The sequence below is a fragment of the Ctenopharyngodon idella genome, chromosome 16 (assembly GCF_019924925.1).
Source record: "Ctenopharyngodon idella isolate HZGC_01 chromosome 16, HZGC01, whole genome shotgun sequence".
NCBI classification, from domain to species: Eukaryota; Metazoa; Chordata; class Actinopteri; order Cypriniformes; family Xenocyprididae; genus Ctenopharyngodon; species Ctenopharyngodon idella.
This window is the reverse complement of record NC_067235.1, coordinates 20,006,105-20,033,297: the sequence shown is the minus strand read 5'-3', so window position 1 is coordinate 20,033,297 and position 27,193 is coordinate 20,006,105. Positions and strand designations below refer to the sequence as shown.

The following is a 27,193-nucleotide window of genomic DNA, read 5'->3' as shown; positions in this document are numbered from 1 at the left end:
TTAGTGGTAATGTTCATAATTTAATGGCAATGTACATAAAAACACAAATGGCTTTTGTTATTCTTTTTGTTAGTTACAGGTGATCTGTTTTTGGACCGATGGACGATGATATTTTAATAAAAAGTTTTATGTTAACAACAAATGTTGCCAACATATTGCAAGGAGATTTAGGGAATAGCATGTGGCATACAACGCTAATTGGAATGGCAAATAAATATTAGCACAGATAACTTCTGAGTAAAAGCCCCTTTTAGCACAAAAAAATCCTCATCTTCATGAACCATCATATGGTTCTGTGTAACATATCTGTGAAACACTTTTTCTGTTGAACACACCCAGGATAAACCGGATTTTAACTTTTCTCTGGTAGAACACACCTTTCATTTCGAGCAATGTGTCCCTTAATGACCTTACAAATTCATTATCTATTCTATCTCAAAACATATAAAACAGCAGTTCATTTGATTATCAGCCTGAACAGTATAAAACAGCACAGTAACAATCTTTATATAAGCTGAAATAGTTAATTAAATTTTAATCAACTGATCCGGTGCAAGGAAGATACAAATGACATCTGTTTTGCCAGGATGCTCAGAAGAAACGAGCCCTTTTGTGCACAAACACATACACAATATAAAAATAATTACCATTTCATACAGAAAAATAGTTCACATTATTTTGGATTAATTTTGTTTTGTACGTTCATTTGAGTTCAAAAGGTTAAGGATGAACCCAAGGTCATGAACAAGGCTTCAAGTAATCATCCTGGCCTTTATTTATGAGGACAAGAGAGATGTTACCTGCTAAACAGGTCAGGAACATAGGTTAGGCTGTAACTAACTTCAATGTCAAGCCAACCTGACCAGATGATTTGAATTAGAGAGATCCATAACAAAATAAGGCTGAATATCCACGATGGCTACATCAAATTAATGTACAACACTGCAAAAATTGTGCAGAAAAAAAAACCCCCCAGAACAAAATGTACCATTATTTATTATTCATGTTCTTTTGATAGCAATTTCTTTTGCTTAACAACAGAAACACAACATAAAAATCAGCAGTTTAAAACATTGAATGCTCTGATTAGCATCATGACCGAACCGGCGGGGACAAACAAGTACCCTCTCTAACCTGTGCGGAATCTGCTTGCTTGGTTAGATTTAAAAAAAAAAAAAAAACTACATCAAAAACCTGTATTGAAGTCTTTCTCCCCATTTGCTTACAAGGTGATCAGCATAGAGGTCGCTCACAGCGAAGTTCATATGCAAAGCAGGCAATGAACCAGGTGGAAGTTAATAAACAGTCAAATGTATCACGTTGCAGACAAATGCCTTTCACTATTTAAAAGATATTTAACTCTTAGAACATCACTTAGAACATCACTTTCTGGGCAACATTTCACCTCAAAATAAAAAACAAAACGCACATATATACATATATATAAATATATAAATATTTATATACATAAACACACACACACACACACACACACACATATATATATAAAATGTTTGATATTTTTGATAAATTTTTACTAGTGGGTGCAGGCCACTATAGTTCATTTATGTAAATGAGGATAGCAAAATGAAGTAAACTGTGACATATTATAAAATTTGGAACCAAAGATTATTCAGAGACTTTGAACTGACCATGTTTTGCTTAAGTGTTATCTGACATAATTAAGATTATTTTTTTCTGACACAGTTTAACTCTGAGATCTTGTCATATTTTATTACCATTTTTTTTAAACTATAGTGAATAAACTGTATTAATGAATGAAATGTTCAAGGTGTCTGAATAAATTTTGGTTTGACTATATATTATATATATATATATATATATATATATATATATATCAAATCAGCACAAATGAAAAAAAAAAGTACAAGTACTACCATGATGTATAAATAATTTACATTTTAATAAATATATAATTTTTGTGTGTCAGTCATGAGAATTTAGAAATTTTCTATTACAATGAGAAAAATTGGGCAGAGAAAATGTACTTATGATTATGATTAAAATAATGTCACAACTTGAAAAATGTTAATGGTCCAAATTAGGCTTAATTTTTTTTAGGGAAAAATATAATTACTAAATTCATTTGATTTTGGGGTGTAATATGACCTGGAATGTTTTGACAGGTTTAATAAGATTCATCATTCCACTTGCCTCTGTGTTTGCTTGTGAAATTCTTAAAACAAGGCAAGATTAAATCTATTTTAATGCAAACAGGAAACAGCACAACTACTAACTTGGGTTAATGTTCCTCTTCCATAATATTTGTGTCACGTTTCAGAGCTAAAACAGAACCTGACAAAACACGTCGAATCCAAAGCCTGGATTCAGTTTCAGAATAGAGAAAAAGAGCAACTATGTGCTAAGCACAGAAGAAATGTCCTTCTCTGGCTTTTCTAGAGAACGTGATTGTTTTCTAGAGAAACAATCCAGGCCTTGATTTTTTTTTTTTTTTTTTTTTTTTTTTCCATAATGTGTTTCTATGGCTGGTTTTAAGTGACAACAAACAAAACAGCACCATGAGAAGACTGGCAAGGTGTTCACAGAATCAAAAGGGCTGACGGTGGAATCACAATAAACTGAATGACCTCTTGTGCCGCAGGGAAAAAAAAAAAAAAAATCATTCAATAAAACTATGTTTCAAAATAGCAGTTTGGCAAGTTCCAGCAGGAAGGATTCTGCAAAAAGAGTTCATAGTTCAAAACTAGTCTGTTCCTATGGCAACAGGTGGAACAACTGGGCCATTCTGTCATAACATGAAACTGTTGTAAAAACCTAAACAAACAAGATGATGTGCTAAAGGCAGTCAAACTGCACAATCAGGGCACTTGGCATGTGTGAGCAGAGTTGGCTGGCGTCTACAGACTCAGCGGGGGCGAATATGAACGCACCGAGGCGCGCAGACAGCTGTTCGGATGCTAACGCCCATCTCTTTGTCCATCATTGCCAATTTGGACAGCTCAAATCTGAGGACGAAGAGGCCCTTCCAAAAGTTCATCAATTCACAGCATGAACAAACAAACCCTTTCCTAATGAGGGCTTGTGCTGGCTAGCTAGCTTCTCTCGGCCCTCGGCTGATGGCACAATTGCGTGAAACCGCACACACATGCATGCATTTTGAAACATTAAGAGGAGTCTTGCGAGTCATAGTCTTCTTGCTGAAAGAGAACTTTCTCAGACTTTGTCCCATGCACTCTTCCTCGCTCCGTGGCCCCGATGATCTCTCCCAACGGCAAGTAGGAGTAGTCCGCCCTCTGTCCGCGCGCTTTGGATTTTCTGCACGTCTGGATAAGGTTACCGGCGAGGCTGGCCAGCAGCAACGTTGCCAGGATAGAGCAGACAACCAGCCAGCTTTGTCTGCACACACATAAACAAAACACTCTCAGGGTGAGGAGTTGCACTTTGACCTCTGACTCCACCACTGCTGCCCACAGCCTCCACAAAGCACTTGACTGCAACCATGGAAACACTGCACAATCCCTTACTTGCATGTGAAAGGCCGAGCTGACTAATAAATTCATCTGTGCCACTCCGCTGCCGCAGAGTTGTTTACCAGTACAGTCGGGGCACTTGGTTCAGACTTGTCCGAAAGCCCGTTCTGCTAAACACGGGCCTGGAATTTGTCAGAGTGAATTTCCTTGGCGATAATCAAGTTACTCAAACACGCAGATAGGGAATGGTATAATGACAAGTTGTTTGAGATAACAGATTTTTTCCTATGTTGTGGAAACTGTGGCTTTAAGGCATAGAAAAAACCTGTCACATAATTGTAACCAACAGTTTTTAAAATAGAAACATTTACCCTCTAAAATGAATCAGATGATCACTAGAATGTTCTCAACAAATGCACCATGCAATTGATTTATTTCTTCAAAACCACCTGTTCTCAGATAACAACTCAATTCTTCACATAGACCAAAATGGTAACACTTTACAATAAGGTTCATTTGTTAACATTAGTTAATGTATATTAACTAACATGAACTAACCATGAGCAATACATTTGTTACTGTATTCGTTAATCTTTGTTCATGTTAGTTAATAAAAATACTGTCGTTCATTTTTCATATTAGTTCACAGTGCATTAAAGGATTAGTTCACTTTTAAATTAAAATTTCCTGATGATTTACTCACCCCCATGTCATCCAAGATGTTTATGTCTTTCTTTCTTCAGTCGAAATTAAATTAAGGTTTTTGATGAAAACATTCCAGGATTAGTTTCCTTATAGTGGACTTCAACAAACCCCAAATGGCTGAAGGTCATCAGTGCAGCCTCAAAGGGCTTTAAACAATACCAGACGAGGAATAAGGGTCTTATCTAGCGAAACGTTCTGCCATTTTCTAAAATATATCTAAAATATGCTTTATAAACGCAAATGCTCGCCTTGCAAGTGCTTCCGCCAGACCGCCTTCCATATTCTTCAAAAAGCTTACGCTGTATGTCCTACACCTTCCCTATTCAACTTATGGAACTAACGCAGCGCCAGTTCTGTTTTTCTGCAAGTTGAATACGGAAGGCGTTCTGGCGGAAGCTAGATATTTGACTTCATAAGTTGTTTAAATATGGATATTTTTTATACAAACGCATCGCTTCGCTTCAGAAGGCCTTTATTAACCCCCCGGAGCCGTGTGGAGTACACGTTTATGATGGATGGACGTGGATGGAAGCTTTTTCTTCAGCTCATACTCGTGGGTCCCGTTCATTGCCATTATAAAGCTCAGATGCTTCAGGATATTTATTAATATTTCTTTGATTATGTTCATCAGAAAGAAGAAAGTCATTCACCTAGGATGGCTTGAGGGTGAGTAAAGCTTGGGCTAATTTTCATTTGATAGTGAACTAATCCTTTAACTAATATTAACAAATACAACTTTTGATTTTAATATTGTATTAGTAAGTGTTGAAATTAACATTGACTAAGATTAATTAATACTGTAGAAGTGCAGTTCATTATTAGTTCATGTTAACTAAAGTAGTTAACTAATGGTAAAGACCCTCTGTGGTGAAAATCAAGTTTTTAATGATGTTTATATGTCTATGTGGTGCTTTTAACAGATTTTAAGACAAACCATGTGCAAATTCATGTCAACACCATTGCTGAGTGTTTTCTCCTTAAAACTGCAGTGAAAAAAGACAATCTCAAACCCACGCTTTGAAATCGCTGGCGTCTGTGACGTCACAAACTACCTTGTAACCAATCACGTCAATGTGCATATTAACAGCAAACAAGGAGGGGAGTCTCGAGAGAAGCCAGGTTATATTTTATATTCTGTTGCTATCAAAAATCCTTTAGATTTAGCAATATAGCGAGTGTATGATGTATATTACGATGTTATCAATTATATGCCTTTCTCCACTGACGATCTGAGTTGTTCAAAGCGTTTGTAAGGATACTGATTGTTAGAAGGCAGCTGTCTGACTCTGATATGGTGAACTGGAACATGGGTTGTGTAACATTAGCAACACATTTTTAGCTGTTTGATAACATATTCAAGCAAAAGGCTAATCATATTAATTACCGTTATGTGTCCAATGTTTTAAAGAGCGATACCTTTGTGCAGCGTTTACCTCAGTAAGTTGACTGAGTGGATCTCTGAGTGGAGGCGGGGCTAATTTACATACTCATTGATCCGCATATACTAAATGAGGCAAGGGTGTAGAGTTACATTCAAGCTATTTTAAGGCATGAAGAATTTTTTTTCAAAGTAAAAAACATTTAAATATGTCATTTTGGTGATCAAGGATGAGTTTTAAGGGATAAAAGGGGGACTTTAACTAATGAAACCTTGTAAAATGTTACCATTAAAATATATAATAATTTTTATCTGACAGTATTGACATACTAAGTCATTAAAAGCTGACAAAATGTTATGTCTCAAGAAGCAGTGAGAGGACACATCTGTTATGGTATGTGTGTGTGGGTGTGTGTTTCGGGGGTTTAGAGCACTTACTCAGATAAATAGGGTCTGGGAGCATGAGCTTCCTCCTCTTGTCTCCATTCCCTCCACATCTGGGTAGCCAGACAGTGACCAGCTGAAAGAATGCAGGGGAAAAAAACAATGTTTTTGAATCAAATCCCTTGTTGGGACAACAACTCTCCTCAACAGGCATATTTCTCCTTTCCCCCCTTTCCTAACTTCAGATGTAACTGTGGGAAACAAAAGTGGCAACTGTTTTTTGTTAGTGTTGGTAAATCAGCGCTGTCTGTATTACTGTCAAAGAAATTACTGTTTTTGATGAACATCCAAATGTGGCTCTAGAGCAGGGGTGCCCAACCCTGTTCCTGGAGATCTACCTTCCTGCAGAGTTCAGCTCCAGCCCTGCTCAACACACCTTTCTGTAATTATCAAGTGCTCCTGGAGATCTTAATTAGCTGATTCAGGTGTGTTTTATCAGGGTTGGAGCTAAACTTTGCAGGTAGGTAGATCTCCAGGAACAGGGTTGGGCACCCCTGCTCTAGAGTAAAGGTGCAGTCACATTAGCGAAATTACGGCGAATTCGCACTGTCTACATGTCTAGTACAGCTTGTGTTGCCCCATTATTCAATAACAGCCTTTGGAAAGCCTGTTAGATTGTGCAAGATCAGGAGCCTTGTTAAAAATAATGAGTTGTTTTTGCAGTTCCAAGTTCCAAAAAAGTAGTCTTTTTGGACTGACATTTTGGAAAATTATAGTATTTGATATAGTATACAGTATGTTTTCATAGCGCAACACATTATATTTCAAAACATCCAGGAAAGATCCCTCTGGATTTCTCATGATATGAAATCCTTCACGTGGAGCGTAAAATGGAGAAGGCTGTCACCCTGAAGACAGATAGATAAGCAGAAAGCTGTTCACATGCACAGCAGATGGGAGATTCCAATCGTAATGAGCCTGTGGTGTCATGCGAAGGGCTGTTCCTGAACTCAAGAGCACAGAGGGTTTGGGGCTTGTTATTTCTGTGCAGGGAAGCTTGAGAATGCATCTTCTGCTTACATTAAATGACAGAGGTCAGAGAGTTAAGACAGAACGGGCTGACACTGACAGGGTCTTTTTTTTTCTGGTCTTGACACCAACACAGCTTCTCTGTCACAGAGGTCATCAGTAACACAAGGGGCTGTTGGGTAGACTGTGATTCTCCAAGGTCTCTTTTTCTCAACCCCCCTCCACAAACACCCAGTAGCTTTGTTTATCAGAGATTGTTTGAGTGTGTGTGCGCAAGTTTGAGTAGAGAGGTTGCAATCGTGTGATGATCACTGAGCAGCCAGAGAAAGAAAAAGCGAAAGTAGATATTTTGAAGAATGTCAATAACCAAACAGTTGATGGGCCCCTTTGACTTTCATAGTATTTTTCTTCCACACTATAGAAGTCAATGGGGCCCATCAACTGTTATTCTTCAAAATATCTTCTTTTGTGTTCAACAAATGAAAGAAATTCATACAGGTTTGGAACAACTTGAGGGTGAGTAAATGATGGCAGAATTTTCATTTTTGGGTGAACTATCCTATGAAAGCTGTTTCCGCCACTAAATAAAAAAATAAAAACAGTAATTGCGACTTTTTATCTCAGAATTCTGACTTTTTATCTCGCAATTGCGAGTTTATATCTCACAATTCTGACTTTTTTCCCCCCTCACAATTCTGACATTTTTTCCTCACAATTGCGAATTATAAAGTCAGAATTCTGAGATATAAACTTGCAATTGTGTGATATAAAGTCAGAATTGCGAGACATAAACTCGCAGTTGTGTGATATAAAGTCACAATTCTGAGATATAAACTCGAAATGGCGAGAAAAAAAGTCAGAATTACAAGAAAAAAAGTCAGAATTGTGACTTTATATCATGCAATTGCGAGTTTATATCTCGCAATTCTGACTTTATAACTCGCAATTGTGAGAGAAAAAAAGTCAGAATTCTGAGATAAAAAGTCGAAATTACTGTTTTTATTTTTTTATTTAGTGGCGGAAACGGGCTTCCATACTATCCCTTTAAACTTATTTTTTTTAATTAACTGAATTAAATGGATGGGTATAGCCCTAGTGAAAACATTTCCAGGGAACTAAAGGCTAGTGAGAAATGGAAGGCTCATATTTCAGTCAACTGGCGTGGCATGTTCTGTGCCATGATCTACAGTAGAGAAGCGTGGTCAAACATGAGCATTCGCACACATATAGAAAGACAATGAGGAATGCTGATGGCCGAAGCTATAAGTAGATAGAGTGCTGAGGAAGTGTGAACATTAAACTGATCTATAGAGATATCACACGTGGAATGTGTTGTTTACATGTCGTGTGAGTGTTAATAGGGGCTGTACCACACCTCTATGCAGACTGTAGTTTCTCTCTCCCTGGTATGTGGTATTGCAGCTTCCAGTGACAGCGTTACATGGGCACATGTCGTGGCATTGGCACGGCTGCTTGCAGTTCAGCCCGTAGAAGCCAAGAGGGCACTCTGGGATGACAAAGAGAGACACGGTTAAAAAAAAACAACTATTCATAGAATTGATTTACACCAAAAGTGAGTTGCCTGCTTAAGCAAGATTTTAGAGCATTATAAGTACAGGCTCAAAATTTAAGCTGTTTCTTGCAGTACTCAGCAATATTATGCTGTTTTATATGACATTTTTGAGCAAAATCTGCAGCATTGCATGTATCGCTCATGGATAAGTTATATATTATTAGTGCTTATATGAGTATTGCATTGTTAGATTAGCAACATGCTAATGCTAAACTATTGGAATCAATGATGAGCACTGGGTAAGTCATTTATGGGTGAACATGATTTCCCAAGTACAACATGTTCCTGGATCAACATCTTTGTTGATCCTGGGACAACATTCCAATCAACCAATCAGATTTGAGGGACAAGTTTACAGTTTATGTCAAGTTTAGGCTTACAACCACTTCTACATAAGTGTTATTTTAACTATCATTTCCCTCTGATTTTAGGATTAAGTTATGGGTAGGGTTAGGTTTAGAGGTAGGGATAGGACTAAATTTTCAGACAGAATGTTGTTCCAGGACCAACAAATTATGTTGATCCAGGAAGATGTCTTACTTGTCAAAATCACGGCGACCTCATTTGTGCGCTAACATTAAGCTCCTGGGCCCGGTTGCATGAAACCTCTTAAGTTGAGAAAACCCTTATAAGGTTAAGGGTAGCCTTAGTGAAATGTGGGTTGTAAGAAAAAAAAACCTAAGGGTCCACTTAAGGAAGGCTGTCAATCTTAACCTTAGTAACCGTTTCACCTTAAAAAAATTTAAGGGACCAAAACAGCTCCCTTAAGTCATCTAAACTCAAGCACGATTGCTGACTTCACGGCGATTGAAGAGGAGAGATTACCTAGGCGCATTTTTAATGATCAAAATAATCCGTTGGAGACTATGAATGATTCCCAATTATTGAGGGAATATAGGTTTGGCCGTCAGTCAATACTTCGTCTCACCGCGGTACTAGAGGCTGACAATAAGCACCAAACCCGAAGGAGTCATGCACTCCCGGCACTTCTTCAAGCTTTAATTGCTTTGAGGTTTTTTTTGCTTGTGGTACTTTTCAGTCTGTCATTGTCGACGTCTTCAAGGTACACAAATCCAGTTTGCAGAGCTGTCCATCGAGTGGCCTTAGCCCTGTGTCGCCAAATTGACACATATGTGAAATTTCCAGACAGCAAAATAACAAATGTTGTACTGTGGCCTGGCAGTACCCACGACGCACGTGTGCTGCCTGAAAGTAACATTTATCGCGGTTTTGAGGATGGAACACACAGGCTTACTTTTGGGGGACAGTGGTTATCCCTGTCGTTCATGGCTGATGCCACCTTTTAGAAATCCAGTAGGAGCTGCACAGGTAAAATTCATTTAAATAACATCAGCTTAGCTATTTAGATGAATACATCAATAAAATTAGTTAAATATTGTATGGAAATAGAGGTAGCTATCATCTTCCATTTTTCATATCGCAGGGACCATACAACACTGCTCTAACAAAAACCAGAGTAATCTTAGAAAGGAAGATTGGCCAGCTTAAAAGGAGATTTCATTGTCTTTACGGAGAGAAATGTTTGGAACCAACAAGAGCAGGGAGAGTCATCATTGCATGCGTCATCCTGTTTAACATATCAAAAGACTGGTGTGCTCATGGACGAACATGCCGACCCTGATGAAGCAGTGCAGCCAAATCAAGACGTGGAGGCTGTAACAATCGAGGGACACGCTATCCGAGACATGCTTGTGCAAACATTTTTTTCCTAAAGTGGGCTAGAATATGTCCTACAATAAACTGTATATTAAATTCCAGATTAGATGCTGTAACTAAGTTAATAAGTTAATAATAAAATAAATAAAATGAACAAAGACTTCAATATATGAAACTACATTTTTATTTAGGCTATAGATAAAAAAAAGAAACAGACATTGAAACATTTACAATAAGAAAATGACACTGGATTATTATGTATAGAAAATGAATATATACGTAGGCCTATTAAAAATCATTTGAATAATAAATGCCCTATCCACCTTATTTTTCAGGTAAGAATGGGAGCAGCCATTTGTAAATTTAATGTGTCTGGCTTCCGTTGTCATTCGCTTCCAGTTATTTTTTGCTGTACAAAAGAGCTCATTATGCTGCTTGACCAGCTTGACCAGCAAACTGGTATTTCTTACCATATTATTTTAATGCATTGTCTTAATTACAAACACGCTGATTTGTAGCGCAAACAGTTTTACAGTTTAGCGCACTTTGATATTCTTCTCGTTTTTTCCATATAGCGGCTAATAAATCTGTCTCTCACATTCACAGAAAAAATCTTACTTCTGTGTTGAAAAATAAGGTGGATACCAACAGATTATTTGTGTTATTCTTCTTTTATTGGCTGTAAAATGATTAATCCCTCTTGAGCAAGTTTGTTAATTTTGTATTATTGTATTATGTTCTGCATATTTAAGTTTTCTTTTTCATTTCTAATTCTGAAATCTCCAAATCTGCTTTCCTCTTATGCAGCAAAATAATTTCTTGTTGAAGTTCAGCAAGCCCTGAAGTTACTCTGGGCGATCCTATCTCCTTAGATGAATGTCTGAAAACAAAACAAATAACTTTTTATTTACAGTGCATCCGGAAAGTATTCACAGCGCTTCATTTTTTTCCACAATTTGTTATGTTACATGTTGTTTAAATGATGGTTGTTCATTATGTTTGTTTAAAATCTTTGGAAATTTATAAAAAAAAAAAAAAAACGAAAAAAAAAAAAAAAAAATTCACATGTACATAAGTATTCACAGCTTTTGCTTAATACTTTGTTGAAGCACCTTTGGCACCAATTACAGCCTCACGTCTTTTTGAGTATGATGCTACAAGCTTGGCACACCTATTTTTGGGCAGTTTCTCCCATTCTTCTTTGCAGGACCTCTCGAGCTCCATCAGATTGGATGGGGAGCGTCGGTGCACAGCCATTTTCAGATCTCTCCAGAGATGTTCAATCGGGTTCAAGTCTGGGCTCTGGCTGGGCCACTCAAGGACATTCACAGAGTTGTCCCGTAGCCACTCCTTTGTTATCTTGGCTGTGTGCTTAGGGTCGTTGTCCTCTTGGAAGATGAACCTTTGCCCCAGTCTGAGGTCCAGAGCACTCTGGAGCAGGTTTTCATCAAGGATGTCTCTGTACATTGCTGCATTCATCTTTCCCTCAATCCTGACTAGTCTCCCAGTTCCTGCCGCTGAATAACATCCCCACAGCATGATGCTGCCACCACCATGCTTCACTGTAGGGATGGTATTGGCCAGGTGATGAGCGGTGCCTGGTTTCCTCCAGACATGACGCTTGCTATTCAGGCCAGAGAGTTCAATCTTTGTTTCATCAGACCAGAGAATTTTGTTTCTCATGGTCTGAGAGTCCTCCAGGCAGGCTGTCATGTGCCTTTTAGTGAGGAGTGGCTTCCGTCTGGCTACTTTACCATACAGGCCTGATTGGTGGAGTGCTGCAGAGATGGTTGTTCTTAGGGAAGGTTCTCCTCTCTCCACAGAGGAACGCTGGAGCTCTGTCAGAATGACCATCAGGTTCTTGGTCACCGCCCTTCTCCCACGATCACTCAGTTTGGCCGGGCGACCCGCTCTAGGAAGAGTCCTGGTGGTTCCAAACTTCTTCCATTCACAGATGATGTAGGCCACTGTGCTCATTGGGACCTTCAATGCTGCAGTACCCTTCCCCAGATCTGCGCCTCGATAGAATCCTGTCTCGGAGGTCTACAGACAATTCCTTGGTCTTCATGGCTTGGTTTGTGCTCTGACATGAATTGTGGGACCTTATATAGACAGGTGTGTGCCTTCCCAAATCATGTCCAATCAACTGAATTTACCACAGGTGGACTCCAATCAAGTTGTAGAAACATCTCAAAGATGGTCAGTGGAAACAGGATGCATCTGAGCTCAATTTTGAGTGCCATGGCAAAGGCTGCAAATACTTATGTACATGTGATTTTTTCATTTTTTATTTTAAATAAATTTGCAAAGATTTCAAACAACCTTCTTTCACTTTGTCATTATGTGGTATTGTTTGTAGAATTTTGAGGAAATTAATGAATTTAATCCATTTTGGAATAAGGCTGTAACATAATGTGGAAAAAGTGAAGCGCTGTGAATATTTTCCGGATGCACTGTATATTAACGATGGAATTTTGAAACGATTTTGTTTTTACTCTTTACCAAATCTGACACAGCTGTCACTAATAACCTAGATGTCGCTAACCTCTCAGCTGAATGGCTGGGAGTGGGGCTTGTCGCTCCCAGAACATTCTCCCAGTTTGGGGTAGGTAGGCTGAGAAAAAAAAAAGATTTATTATTATTATTATTATTATTATTATTATAGCACCTTACCCAAACTATCTTTACATCATGAAAATCTTTGAAAGCAAAAGGCATTTTACAAAATGAATTTGCGCTCATCTGCATTATTTTACCTGCTTTCTGAGCTGCTTTGAGTAGGCGAATCCTTCCCTAATGTGTCTTGTACCAATTCCGATGTCTCGGACAGGTCTTGTGGTGGTGGCCCTCCTCCTTTACACAATAAAACATTTGTTAAACTGTATTAACCAAGCATGCTACTTTTTTGATACAATATATCCAGTCAAGTAAATCAATTTAGCTGGAATGTAACTCACCTTTTTTTTTTCAGATTCCTTTCTTTAGCTGCTTATTTCTTTTCTTGAGCTCACAACTACATTTTCATACTTTTTCATGACTTCTACTGTGCGCTTGACAGCAAGATTTCTTGAATTTATTTTTTCCGTTATCTCCTGCCAGGCTTTTGTGTTGTGCACATGAGTAACTGATGGATCATGTCGACTTTTGAGAGTGTTTTTCTTCCGGAATTTTCCAAAAGAATGGCCTTTTCATCCTCAGTCCAGTTTGGTTTATGTTTTTTGTTTTCAGTAATGTTATTATTCTCCATAACTCAATTATTTTAACATAGCCATGGTTGTAGCAAATGTTTGGTTTGCGGTCTGTTATATTCTGTTTATTGTGTGAGATGTAGTAACTATAGCAACCACAGCTTCCATTGCCGTACTTTGCCAATAACTACCATGAAATGCTTAGTATAAACACGTAGGTAAGGGTGACGGTTAAGACGTTTGTTGCAATGCTCTGAAAGAAATACCTTGCCTCAGGGATTTTTCCCCCTCAGTGATACTCTTACTTAAGAGGTTTCATGCATCCAGGCTGAACAGCATTTCAAATGAGTCAAATCAATGTAGAAAATGTAATTACATTTATATTCAGTTGACACTTTTATCTAAATTAACTTGTGTTGCATTCAGAGTTCATGTAAAAGTTTAGGCATCTCCTAAACATTTACTTGGAAATATATCTCCAACATTTTTTCATTACTTTTTTGCCACACTGACCCAACTCTCAGGACACTCAGTTGCATGTTAAATGTGTTTATAAATTGTGCATCTGTTTATTGAGATAAGACTGCATACCTTTCTCGCAGGAATCTCCATGGAAACCAGCAGGACAGGTGCACCGTCCGTGGACGGGATCACATGAGCCTCCATTTGTGCATGTGCATGTTTGATTGCAGCCATCACCATAGAAACCTGTCGCACATACTGCAAGGATACAGATGTTGTTCACTGTATTAGTATGAGGGACGTTCAGATGAACATACTGGTTTAGAATAATTAAAATCGCTGACTATAACAAATATGTTGCAACCAAAAGAACACTTATGTAATGATCTCCCAGTAAAAAGCCAGTCAGATCTTTATTTGATAGTTTGATACAAGTCTATAAGTCTGAACATGTGTGACAGCCAAGCTAACTTTGCCTTTACCTTGGCTACAATTTAAACCCATCCATCCGGCGTCACACACACATCCATCTGTTCAGAGACAGGGACAAGAAGAGAGAAATAGAGAGAGAACAGGGTTATCCAAAAATACAAACTTTAATGCAAGAGCATTTTCTTTGTTACAAAACATTCAGTAACTATGAACAATCTGTCAAAATCTGTTATTTTTGGACAATAATATTCATTGAATGTAACAGATGCAAAATTAAACCACAGAAGTCACCAAGTATTCCAAACAGAAAATGACACTAAAATGTTGGTAACACTTTGCTTGAAAACTTTTTGTATAATGCATTATAAAGATATTCATAATGTACGCTGCAATGCATTATACATTTTCATAAATCATTGTGAATGTGAGCATAGTTAAAATGAAATATATTATTTGTAGATTCCTTATTTTTATAATTGGTTGTCATGTGTTTTAATTCATATTTTCTAGAAGTGTAACAATGAACAGATCAGTATTATATTTAAACTGTAGCTAATTAGATCATACAATGCATTATAAGGTGCATTACAAGGCATGATTAATGCATTACAAATATTTTTATAATGTATTATACACTGCCCAGCCAAAAAAAAAAAAAAAAAAAAAAAAGTCGCTGTTTGGATTTAAATAGGCAAAACTGATGCACCTTTTGATGGAAATAAATGTTGTGATGTTATTTCCATCAAGAGGTGCATCAATTTTTTGATAAAGAATTGAAAAGAAAAAAGTATTGACAATGCAAAAGTCAAGCAACTCTGTAAAGTCTACTCCAGCACAATGAATTTAAGGTCTGGACTCTTCATTCTTCATGCTCCCTCCCAACCATTCTTTCACAATTTGAGCCTGATGAATCTTGGCTTTGTCATCCTGGAATATAGGAATGATGTGTCTTCCTAGATGGTTATTTAAGAAATGAAAAGCTACACACTCCATCAATTAGGGTTAAAAGAACTGATCCCAAACATATAGAAGCATAATAATCACAGCAATAATGATCCAGTCATGGGGCCAGATTTACTAACAGCTTGCGAAAGTGCAACCCTCTTTTGGCGTTAAAAAACTACTGTCGGGATTTACTAAAGACACGCAGTGCAAAATTAGCGCTGAAAAGGTGTGGGCTGAGTTGTTTTTGCGGCTGACCTTATTGCATATGCATTTGTAGGAGTTTCCCTTTCAGACGCAAAATTTATGGGAGGAGAGTATTTAAATGAATCACACAACGTGATTTACTAATCTTTGCGTTTGTAAATTTACTGGTATTTGCGCCATTATTTAACGGCCAAAAAAAAGCATGTCTTAACCCATTTTGTGACATAGCTGAGAGCACAGAGAGCGCATGGCAGAAGGGAGAAAATATTTTTCACTCATATTAATTTCTTTGGAATGCCAGAGGAAGACGTTATCCGAACATAAGCCACGTTGCGCCTGTGTCGACCCGCACCTGATGAGAGCATCAGCTCTGCTTATTTGCATCCCAAAGATAATTTGCGCTGCTCTTATTAGATTGCATTGGTCATTATGTAAATAACTGTGACTGCATCTGTGTTCTTTAATTTGCGCATCAGCAGTAGATTGCGCGCAAAGCTTGCCACTCCCATCGGCGCATTTGTGAAATTGCGCTCTCACGCTAATTTGCCCTGTTTAGTAAATCTGGCCCATAGACTCTTAAGTATTTGCCTATTTAAAGGGTTAGTTCACCCAAAAATCAAATTCCTGTCATTAATTACTCACCCTCATGTTGTTCCAAACCCCTAAGACCTTTGTTCATCTTCGGAACACAAATTGAGATATTTTTGATGAAACGCAAGAGCATTCTGACCCCTCTATAGACAGCAACATAATTACCACTTTCAAGGCCCAGAAAGGTAGTAAAGACATCATTAAAACAGTCTACACTACAGTGGTTCAACCTTAATGTTATGAAGTAGGGCTGGGCGATACGACCTAAAATCAAGATCTCGAATAACTGAACATTTTACCTCGATTATGATTAATGAACAATTATTTTGTTTTTGCTTCCTTTTTTTAGCCCTCATAGTTCACTGACAAGTTTTGTACTGTAAATATGCTTTACTATTAAAGGTGGAATATTTTTTTCCTAATGAAAGAGTGCTCCGACATGACAGCTCTCTTTCAGCTGTTATTTTATCTATGGTTTGTAATATTTCTTACAGATTTCAGCTTGTCGTAAATCAGATAGAGATAAATTAACACAGTACCAGTAAATTTATTTCAAAGCATTAATGAGAGAGCGACTGCATGTGTGAATTAGTCATACTGTCTCTCTGTTAATTGTGAAGCTGTGGGTTGTAAGTACTTCAAAAGTAGAAAAATATATTCTATAACTTGAGTTTCTAAGCTACGTTAGTGATAAATCACAGGACAGCGCTGACAACTAGTTTCTGTGCTCCTCTCTGTGCGCGGTCTTCACTTGATGTACGAGCTGTCTGTATGAGTGTTCGTGCCACAATGCAGCTGCGCGAGCGTGGTAGCTCAATATAATAATACACATCCGATCATCCAAAATCGCTTGAATGTCCAAACTGGCAAGCCTTAAAACACATACAACTGACAAAGTTTAGTGAAGACGAAAGTGAAAGTGATCTCAGTTCGGGGCTCTGTGTGTGTGTTGACTGCGAAATAACCGAAATAACCGACATGGAACAAATACGTTGGTTTCGATTACTTTTTGATTAATTGTTCAGCCCTATTATAAAGCACCGAGAATATTTTCGTGCGCAAAAATAAAACAAAACTAAAACAAAAATAATGACAATTCAACAATTTCTTCTCTTCTGTGTCAGCCTCTGACGCTGTTCACGTGAGCACCACAACGTATGCATGTGGTGCTGACGCAGGAGCCGGCCAATACTGAGCCGGCGTTCTGACATATAACCTGGAAGTACTGCACTGTGTTTACAACGTGAACAGCACTGACACAGAGACTGACACCAAAGAGAAGAATTTGTTAAATAATTGTTTTTTTGTGCATAAAAAGTATTCTTTTCACTTCATAACATTAAGGTTGACCCACTGTAGTCACATAGACTATTTTAACTATATCTTTACTAAATTTCTGAGCCTTGAAAGTGGTAATTGTGTTTCAGTCTTTTGGAGGTCAGAGCTCTCGGATTTTAATAAAAAATATCTTAATTTGTGTTCCGAAGATGAACAAAGGTCTCGCAGGTTTGGAACGACATGAGGGCGAGTAATTAATGACAGAAATTTAATTTTTGTGTGAACTAACCCTTTAAATCCAAACAGCAACTTTTTTTTGGCCAGGCAGTGTATATAAAAGCTTCAAGTAAAGTGTTACCATAATGTTATCTTGTGATCTAATGAAGTGTAAGAGAGAGCGACTTACTCTCAGTGCAGATCCCGTGCTCTCCACATTCAGACTGGCATGTGAGATTGGCACATCCTGTCCCACCCCAGCCTTGCTGACACACACACTGGCCCTCCACGCAGTGCCCATGTCCGCTGCAGTCCTCCGGCTGGCACAGCCTCTCATGAACACACAACACAGAGGATACCGCCCGCGGGCAGCGCCACTTTGAAGTTGCACTAAAGGCAAAAATATTGTGATCAAATTGACAAACTCACCACACTGTTGTTTGTATATGTGTATTTTTGCTGTTGCTTTTACATACCACTGGTCTGAAGGGTAATTGGCCAGGGATCCGTTCAGGATGTAAGTGGCCGAGCCACCTCCGTCCAGATTGATAGCGTTAATGACATTCTGATCTTTCAGAAACTTTGCCACTTGCCAGAGGTTCATTCTGCAAAGACAGTAGTTGACTAAACACATGTAAATCAAACTGAAAGAACTAAACTGTACTAGAACTCCTGGTATGCAAAAAATTATTCAGAAATCAGATTTCACAACCATGAGAATATGAATGATATGCAAATTAGCATAATATTGGTATTTAAATATAGATCTTGTATGTTTAATTTCATGTAAGTGCAATTTTAAGTGAGTTTAATTAAGTGAGACTAAATCAAAGAGACAAGACTACACTGCTGTTCAAAAGTTTGTGATTGGTAAGATTTTTTTTTAAGTTTCTGAAAGAAAATGCTTACAAAGGCTTCATTTATTTGATAAAACAATATTACTGTTTTTACTGTATTTTAATATATTATTACAATTTAAAATGAATTTACTAAAGTGTAATTTTTTCCTGTGATGACAAAGCTGAATTTTCAGCATCATTACTCCAGTCTTCAGTGTCACATGATCCTTCAGAAATCATTATAATATGCTGATTTGGTGCTCAAAAAACATTTCTTATTATTATCAATGATAAAAAGAGTTGTGCAGCTTACTATTTTTTGTGGAAACCAAGACACATTTTTCAGGATTTGATGAATAGAACATTAAAAACAGCATTTATTTTAAATAGAAATCTTTTGTAACATTATAAATCTGTTTACTTTAATGCATCTTTGCTGAAAAAAAGTATTAAATTATTTCTAAATCTTACTGACCCCAAACCTTTAAATGGTATATTATCATGCTTCAAGCAACCCTGAGTAATTGCACAAGTGCACTCAGAGTAAATAAAACAGATAAAAAGCCAATAAAGTCTTGAATATGGTCTCACTGGAAAAATGATTCATATCTGCTGCTTTTGCTTCTTCTTGAGCAATAAATCATTCTGGTTTAGTTTGTGTTGTAGCATGCACAGACAGACAGACACAGAGAGTGATAAACAGCTGAGATCAGCTCAGATTCAAAGTCCATTCTCACCCTCGTATACCCGTCTGACCATCGACATGGAAGAGGATGAGTTTCCCCTCTGCATCGTGACCCACGGCCGTACGGGCAGATATTACGTCCACAAAGTGTTTAAAGTTTCCTGCAACATAAAAGATTAACAGCCTATTGTATCTTATATTATAATCTTTCAGTATGAATAGGTTCAAAAAGAACAGGACTAAGAAATACCTGAACTACTATACACAGTTTTTTCTGATATAAGACTCTCAGGTCAAAATATTTCAGGGAGCCAGATAAACAAGCTTATTATATGGTCACACTTCAGACAGGATCTTGTCAAATCTTACCAGTCTCCTGTGTTTTGTCACATTCTGCCTTAATGCTCTCATGGATGTAGATCTCACCGTTTCTCAGCAGCCACACCACCCCACTGATCAACTGCACGAAGGGATTTACCTTATCCAGTACATCCTCCTCAGACAGGTAACTAAAAATATACAGGGAAGAAAACACAAGAAAGAGGAGTAAGAATGAGCAAGTGAGACAGGTCAAGATGAGGTGGTGCAGCCTAATGGATAAAGATTTGGGCTGGTAACAAACCCCCACAAGAGGTTCTGCTCTTGATCAAGAAAACTCCAAGAATATGTTTATAGGCACAATTTTCTTCCCTGTGTCAATGTATCTCCTGTTTTAACAGGAAGGTCAGATGCAACATCTTTTTCATTAATAGCCTGCAGCCTATAGCTTACACTGCTGTTACAAAAGTTTGGGGTCGCTACAATTTCTTTTCATATTTTTGAAAGAAATTTGCTCACAAAATACAGTAAAAACAATAATGGTGTGAAATATTTTTACAATTTAAAATAATTGTTTTCTTTTTTTAATATATTTTAAAATGTATTCATTACTTTATTCCTCTGATGGCTGAATTTTCAGCATCCTTCAGAAATCATTCTAATACGCTGATGTGTTGCTTAATAAACATTTGTTATTATTATTAGTGCTGAAAATAGTTGCTTAATATTTTTGTGTAAACCTTGATACATTTTTTTCAGGTTTCTTTGATGAACAGAAAGTTGAAAATAACAGTATTTATTTAAGATGGAAATCTTTTGTAACATTATGAATATAACAGTATTGTACATCACAGCTCAGCAAAACCACACCTGACAGATTGCACTATGGACGGAAGCAATGAACGCACTTTCAGAAACTATTAAATCCAGCAACTTGGTTGTTTGGAAAGGCAATGAAGTATAAATATTAGCACAACCCAAGGCACACAGACAATCATTTGCTACTTTCTACTGCTAGCCAGACTATTTTAGTGGGAGAAAACAAGCCTTTTACTTCACAAATAAAACAAAACTGTATATAAAAACACATTTTTTTTGGTCTGTTTTTTTTTTGCCAGATGAGACTGTAAATGTGTTTGTCTGTTAATGCTTAACTTAGTACACTCAAAGCTAACAGACATGGACTAAAAGCCACGACAAGGCTGGTCCAGAAGGTCTTTCTCTATAATAACTCTATTGTAATTCACTTTAGATAAAAGCATGAGCTAAATGAGAAATTAGTAATTAGCAAAAAAAAAAAAAAACAAAGAAAAACATTTGATTATCAGTGCCAGCAAAGCCACACATACACTTTATTGACAACAGTTATGCTGTTTTAACTCCTTGAAGCTCATTCAGGTGAATGTCCAAATATGCTATGTAAACAACACCTTATCTAACACCAGAACATTCTGGTTAAAGGCTCTTAACGTCATAATGAATGAGAGACCGAGACACCCTGGGTACACGGAGTTCCAAAGCACTGGCTATTATTAAGAGCACTGGTGCGTTATGCAATATTGCCATGTTTTTGTAAGGTTTCTATTTTAGGAAACAGATGTTCTAAGGGCCCTGCGTTCCCACGACTAACTTCCTCCAAATTCTGCACCCACATTTAGGTTGTGGTTAGTTCAGAAGACTGCTACAGGCACCCTGCAGTGGACGAAACCACTTTGTGCTTACAGACGTATGCTAACAGATATTTCACTAAGATTCACTAAGTACACTCTACTAAATAAATATCTTCTTTTGTGCTCCACAAAAGAAAAAAACTAAATCAAATGTTTTCAAACAGCATGAGGGTGAGAAGATATTGACAGGATTTTCATTTTTGAGTGACCTATCCCTTTAAGGGTGCAATACAAATATAAAAGCATAGCTTAAAGGGATAGTTCAACCAAAAATTTAAAATGTCATCATTTACTCACCCTCATGTTGTTCCAAACCTGTATGAGTTAAAGAAGATATTTTGAAGGATATCAGTAACTAGACAGTTGACAGCACCCATTGACTTCCATAGTATTTTTTCCTTCTATGGAAGTCAATGGGTGCCATCAACTATCTGGTTACCAACATTCGTCAAAAAATCTTTTTGTGTTCAACAGAAGAAAGAAACTCATACAGGTTTGGAATAACTTGAGAGTGAGTAAATGATGACAAAAATTTAATTTTGGGTTGAACTATCCCTTTAATTATAGGCAGGTCAAAAGTACACCAGCACCCAACCAGGAAAGACCAGCTCAATTTTCAATTGTTTCTTGTGTCTCCACACAAAAACAAACCCTGTGGTAATGCAAAACATCACGCGCGCCAGGAGAAAGGCTGCAAAGAAGAGTGAGACCTCAGAGTATGTCCTTACCCAAACACTAGTGTCCCATCCTTTCTGATGCCAAACTGAGCATTTTGAATTCCTTCACCGTTCATCACCACTTTCCCATCACTTATGACATTCCCTAAACACTGCCCGGTTTTAGTGTTAAAGTAGCCTCCGTTTTGGGCGATAAGGCACTTTCTAGTTTTGGCAGTGAGCTCCACCAGCTCTCTTTGATTCCGCTCGCACCCTCCGGGGCCTCCTGGTTCCAAAACGGACACGGATCTCAGCGGGTCATGCACCTCCGTGATGTGGCCGCTCACCCATCTGTGAGCGCCAGAGTCATCAGTGATGGAGGAGATGAATATATTTGACTTGAACACTGGAGAGTCAGAGTGTTTGCTTGCTCCCCAGGTCTCATGGGTTACGTTGCCATGGGCGATGGGCTGACAGTCTCTCACATGGCGGTGAGAATGAGATGGGCCGTGGGATTTGGTGTAGGGTAACAAGAGGTCATCATCCAAAGAATGTCTGTCAAGAAAATGCAGAAAATTAACATGATTAAATCAGAGGAACAAAGAGCAAATTGTGTTTGTTAAGCTAGTTAGGTTAACTTGGAGCATATGTGTTTAACTGATTCAGAGAGAATGGATCCCCATCCAAGTTGTACAAAGTAGCATGTGGATGTGGTTCATTGTTCTGCGGCGTAAGCACATTTTCATGCATACAACTTCCTTTTAAAGAAACCTGCAGATTTGCTTTTTTCTCAAGTCTAAACATAAGACAATATTATCTGAGGAAAAAGTAAAAATCAATTGAGGAGCAGCAGATGTTTAGTTGTGCAAGCCTGGGTTCAGTATGTGGTTTCTGAGATCCTCCTACATTATGCAAATGCAAGATGCAAATTAGCTGTAAATTCAGTTGGAGTGAAGTACTGTACTGCAAGTGTTTGTACACAAAGCTTAATGAAAGTTAACTTCAGTTAAGCCAATAATGCTTTAAAAATAACTAATTACTGATCTGTAAAATGATATTAAAGTTTCTATAGTGTGGTAAAATTCCTTTAACAATGTGTTGGAGCAAACGCACATCTTTTGGAGGTGCAAGTTAGAGAAAAAAATCTTTACAGAGGCAAAGTCTAACTGCACACTCACTTCAGCATTTTATTTATTTTGACGTTTTGGCAACAAGCCTTTGTCAAGGTACACTGACAAAGGCTTGTTGCTGCAATGTCAGAATAAATAAGTGAGTGAGCCTCTAAAAAGTTTAAAAACAGACAGCAGGGATTCTGTTGTTACAGTTTCAGATTTAGATAACTTTGAAATAAAAATGTTAAAATTAAATGAAAATAGACAAAGGAGCTATACATTAGTAAATTTATATACATATATAATAATAAAAAAAAAATCTACAATTTAATAAATAAAAAAAAAAAGAACAACAGAAATAAAGGTAACATTTACACAGATGTTTACAGGCATTTTCTGCATGTTGATGCACAGTGTTGATATTATTTTCCAGTCAGCTAGCTGTAGTGACTTCTGCACCACAAGTGGCAAAAATATGACTGTTTCTGAACAAGCTTCCCAAATATTTTTTTCTAAAGACCAACCCATTCTGTCATTGGTCAGACTAATTAAGGCACTGGCAGAGAGCTTCCTCCAAGTTCTCTGATTGGATAACTCATACAGGCCAAGATGAGATTCTTTTTTTTGCGGTTAACATTTTACAAACCTTAGGGATGTCAGACGAGTGTAAACGAGTTTCAGTGATAACTATAAGGAAGTAAAGAGATTTTATGAATTCTATTCCAAAAATCACTTACAGCATCTTTAAGAAAACAAGCAACTTTTTTTTTTTCTTGTACGATATTTAGGCAACAATTGAGGGATATTGTTAAACTGAAACCTTATTTATAATTTTAACCCTCAATGGGACTAATTGTGAAATCACAGCTAGAAAAAAAATAATTATTTTATATTTTACATATATTTAAAACTAAAATCATTTTCCAAAATTAGGCTGTGTGTCCACCAAAGCATTTTTTCCCGAGGCTAGCAAATGTTTCTAATCGTTTTCAATGGTGCCACGTTTTTTAAAACAGCAGCAGCGTGACAAGTTGCTGAGTATCTATTACATGCTGAGCTCGGAGCACTCTGCGTTTTTTACCAGTTGCAGAGAGTTGAAGAATGTTTAACTTTGGGTAAAATGCAGCAATCATCACTGGCACTTTTTGCCCAGCCGTCCAATCGCAGTGGAGGAGGGGGCGGGACAAATACCACACCGACCAACAGTCACATTCTGCTTGTTCAAAATGAACTACACTAGCCTGCCACTGGCTGGCGAGATCTGCCGGTTGCAGGTGGGGGAGGAGTACTGAGATGGCCATCAGGTCGGACACTTTGTGCTTTCCGTAGTGTGCTGAACCAACATCATTCATGGCAGACCACGTGATTTTTGCGCTTATTGTAGCCGAAGAAGTGGATGCGATTGAAATTCCCATGTTTTGAATATCATATATTCAGTGTCAAGTTTGGCTAAATACAGGAACTTGTCTAAGAAAAAAACACCCTTGTCATCACAGAATCAATGAGAATAAAATGTGTCGTCATCGAGGCTTTCGCAGCCGATTTTGATCAAGTGCAGTGCCTGACCTAGGCGGTTGTTCTCGTTTTGCTCTCAAAGTACTTTGATGGCACATGTGATCGTAAGGCAGATGCAGCGACGATCAAAGTCGGACAAATTTTCTAACCAGAATGCATTGCTTTTGTCAGGCAGCAGCCAATCTTTGCAGCACCGCATGAAGTCGAACAGGCCTAATTATAACAAATGACAACAACAAGCACATCTCTTCATCCAAAACTAGTGCAAGAGCAAGTACGTTACATTGTGTCAACATTTTTATATTCAGAAACAAACTATTTGCGAAATCAGATATTAGTAACAGTCCTGCGGATATTCCGTAATACAGCACATGTAGCATCTCAAGCAGTGTTGGGGGTAACGCATTGCAAGTAATACGAGTTATGTAATCAGATTACTTTTTCAAGTAACTCGTAAAGTAAGGCATTACTTTTAAATTTACATCAAAATATCTGAGTTACTTTTTCAAATTTGTTTACCCATGTATTGACTAACAGCTATCCTGTCCCCATGTTGAGAGAAATCAGGAGTGCAGAGGTGTCGTGTGTGCTTGATGGTTATTCTAGACTAGTTCTAGAGTAAATGTGTGCATACATTTGCTCATTTACTTCTCCTGCGTCCTATTCTTCTGTATTCCAGAATTGCAGCACAGCTGAAAGGCTTGTTTGTTTGAACTGTGCCCTCTACTGTACAGGTGTGAATTTGCATTTCCTTCAGCCTTAGGCTTATTCATTTCACTTTTGGTGTGAAAGAGCCTTTACATTTGCCAAAAACAGAACTTTTTGTTGTTATAAAAACAAACAAACAAACAAACAGCCTAGCCCAGATGATATACAAAACATAAAAGTAACGTAACACATTACTTTCCATAAAAAGTAACTAAATAATGCAATTAGTTACTTTTTTGGGGAGCAGCACAATATTGTAATGAATTACTTTTAAAAGCAACTTTCCCCAATACTGGTCTCAACTGGAAAAAAATGCTGCACCGCAGAAGCGTTCTCAAGCACCCGCAGCAAGGCCTTTTCAGGGGCCGGTTACATAAACATAGCTATTATGTTAAGACAATGTCTTAAGATCTAGTATGATCCACTAGCAGTTACTCAAGAGGCAGTCAGTCTTACTTTTCGGTATCAAATTAGACCAATCTACGTTTTTATTAAAGTTATGAACAGTCTTAAAGAAAGAAAAAATGCAACCGGCCAGAAGAGCACTGGTGTTTTCAGGCATTGGCTTAAAACGCTTTAGTGGACACATGGCCTTGGTTTTCTACATTTGACATTAGGAAGCGATCACTTAAAACTGATTTTGTTCTATTGGAGTAAATTATTTTTGGCAAACACATTCAAATGCATTTTCACTCTCTTAACAGGAGTAAAATGGTCTTAGTGTTTCAAAAAACATTAAAAAAAAAAAAAAAAAAAAAAAAAAAAACTCTAACATTCCATTTCATTTTGTGCTACAATATTTCATTTGGAACTCACATGAGAAAATGTCTAAAACTTGACAGAAATTCATATGCAATCGCACTGCCTGAAAAGTAGTGAAAAGGCCTTAGCATTTCAAAAAGCTTTAACAAAAACTTTAACACTCCGTTTCTTTCTTTTAATTTCAAATCCACTATTGTAGCACAAGTGAAAATCTTTTTCAGTGTAGCCCACACATTCCACACGTAACTTGATTTTGACCTAGTCAGTCATAATTTTTGCAGCATCCCTGCTTGTCAGTGTAGTGAGGTCAATAGGCAGTGGCATCTTTCCTGACCTCTGGTTGTAGTATGAATCACATATTCCAAACTGGCTTAGGATAATGTACCCAAATGCCTGACTTCCACAACAATCTATGACTTATTTTCTTCATCTGTGCCATCACCCTTCACTGCTTCTATCCTCCTTGAGCCTCAACTTCTTCCTTTCTTACTATGACCTTATTTTCTGATGCACTGCCATCACTCTCATTAAAACTTTCTTTAAAAGGTACAGCTTTTTCTCTCTGTCTTCTATAAAACTTACTAACATCAACCTAAAACACAGGCAAAAGGACATACTGCCTGCCAGTACTTAAAAATAGTGCCAGCTGCATAGAAAATGTATTCCATAAAGATCATTTATGCATGATGCACAGATTTTTTTTGGTCTTTGAGTTATTGTTTTTACAAAATGTGTGTTAAAAATGACCAAAACCTTTAGCAAGAACATTTGAATGTACAATGCCATTTTTCTAAATTGGAATTTATATATATTTTCTAATCTAAAATTAACTCACTATGGAGCCTTAACAGCATGTGACCTAACGTGTGCTAATGTCTCCTTCACTTCCTTGTTGCCAAAAATGTCAAGCACATGGCAAATAGATTTGAATTTTATTGGCAAAAGTGGATTGTCATATGATATTACTACAATTATTATTATTATTATTATGGCTGAACATTATTAGTGTATTTTAAATGCAATTTTCTTAGCCAATAAATATTTCATAACATGTCCCATAGAGTGTTAAGTCTTTTAGAATCAAAAAAGCTAATTGCAAGAGATTTACAAAATAGTTCAAAACTGCATAATACATTAACCCAAGAAGAACATCCTACAAAACTGTTTTCTAAATCTCAATCCCAACCAGGCGTTTGAAAACATAATACACCTTCATGTGTTTTAACATGATACACGTCCTTACCGGATGTCTTTGCACTGGCATAGACATGCTCCTAGACATATTAGAAACAAATTCACAGACGATTTTGCCATAAGACCTCTGTATAACATAAAAAAATAAAATAAGTTACTGTCCCGTTTCTATCCGCTTGCTTCGATAAAAGGACTTTCCTGTGTGTTGGTCATGTGATGC

General features: G+C 37.4%; 1 protein-coding gene across 4 annotated transcripts; it reads right to left on the bottom strand.

Moving 5' to 3' along the window:
* Positions 1-27,193, bottom strand: nagpa (N-acetylglucosamine-1-phosphodiester alpha-N-acetylglucosaminidase). Of its 4 annotated transcripts, XM_051865118.1 has the most exons (13): positions 27,023-27,193; positions 21,755-22,237; positions 19,408-19,547; positions 19,091-19,199; positions 17,991-18,119; positions 17,705-17,904; positions 14,331-14,378; positions 13,978-14,106; positions 12,955-13,051; positions 12,744-12,812; positions 8,324-8,455; positions 5,974-6,055; positions 3,221-3,378 (listed from the first exon to the last, which is right to left on the bottom strand). In XM_051865118.1, the coding sequence occupies exons 1-11, from the start codon at positions 27,109-27,111 to the stop codon at positions 8,386-8,388; spliced, it is 1,563 nt and encodes a 520-aa protein (XP_051721078.1). In that variant the 5' UTR covers positions 27,112-27,193; the 3' UTR covers positions 3,221-3,378; positions 5,974-6,055; positions 8,324-8,385. The 4 variants fall into 4 exon arrangements, with proteins under 4 accessions (XP_051721076.1, XP_051721078.1, XP_051721079.1 ...); XM_051865119.1 differs by lacking the exon at positions 12,744-12,812; XM_051865116.1 differs by lacking the exons at positions 12,744-12,812; positions 12,955-13,051 and having other exon boundaries at positions 1-3,378.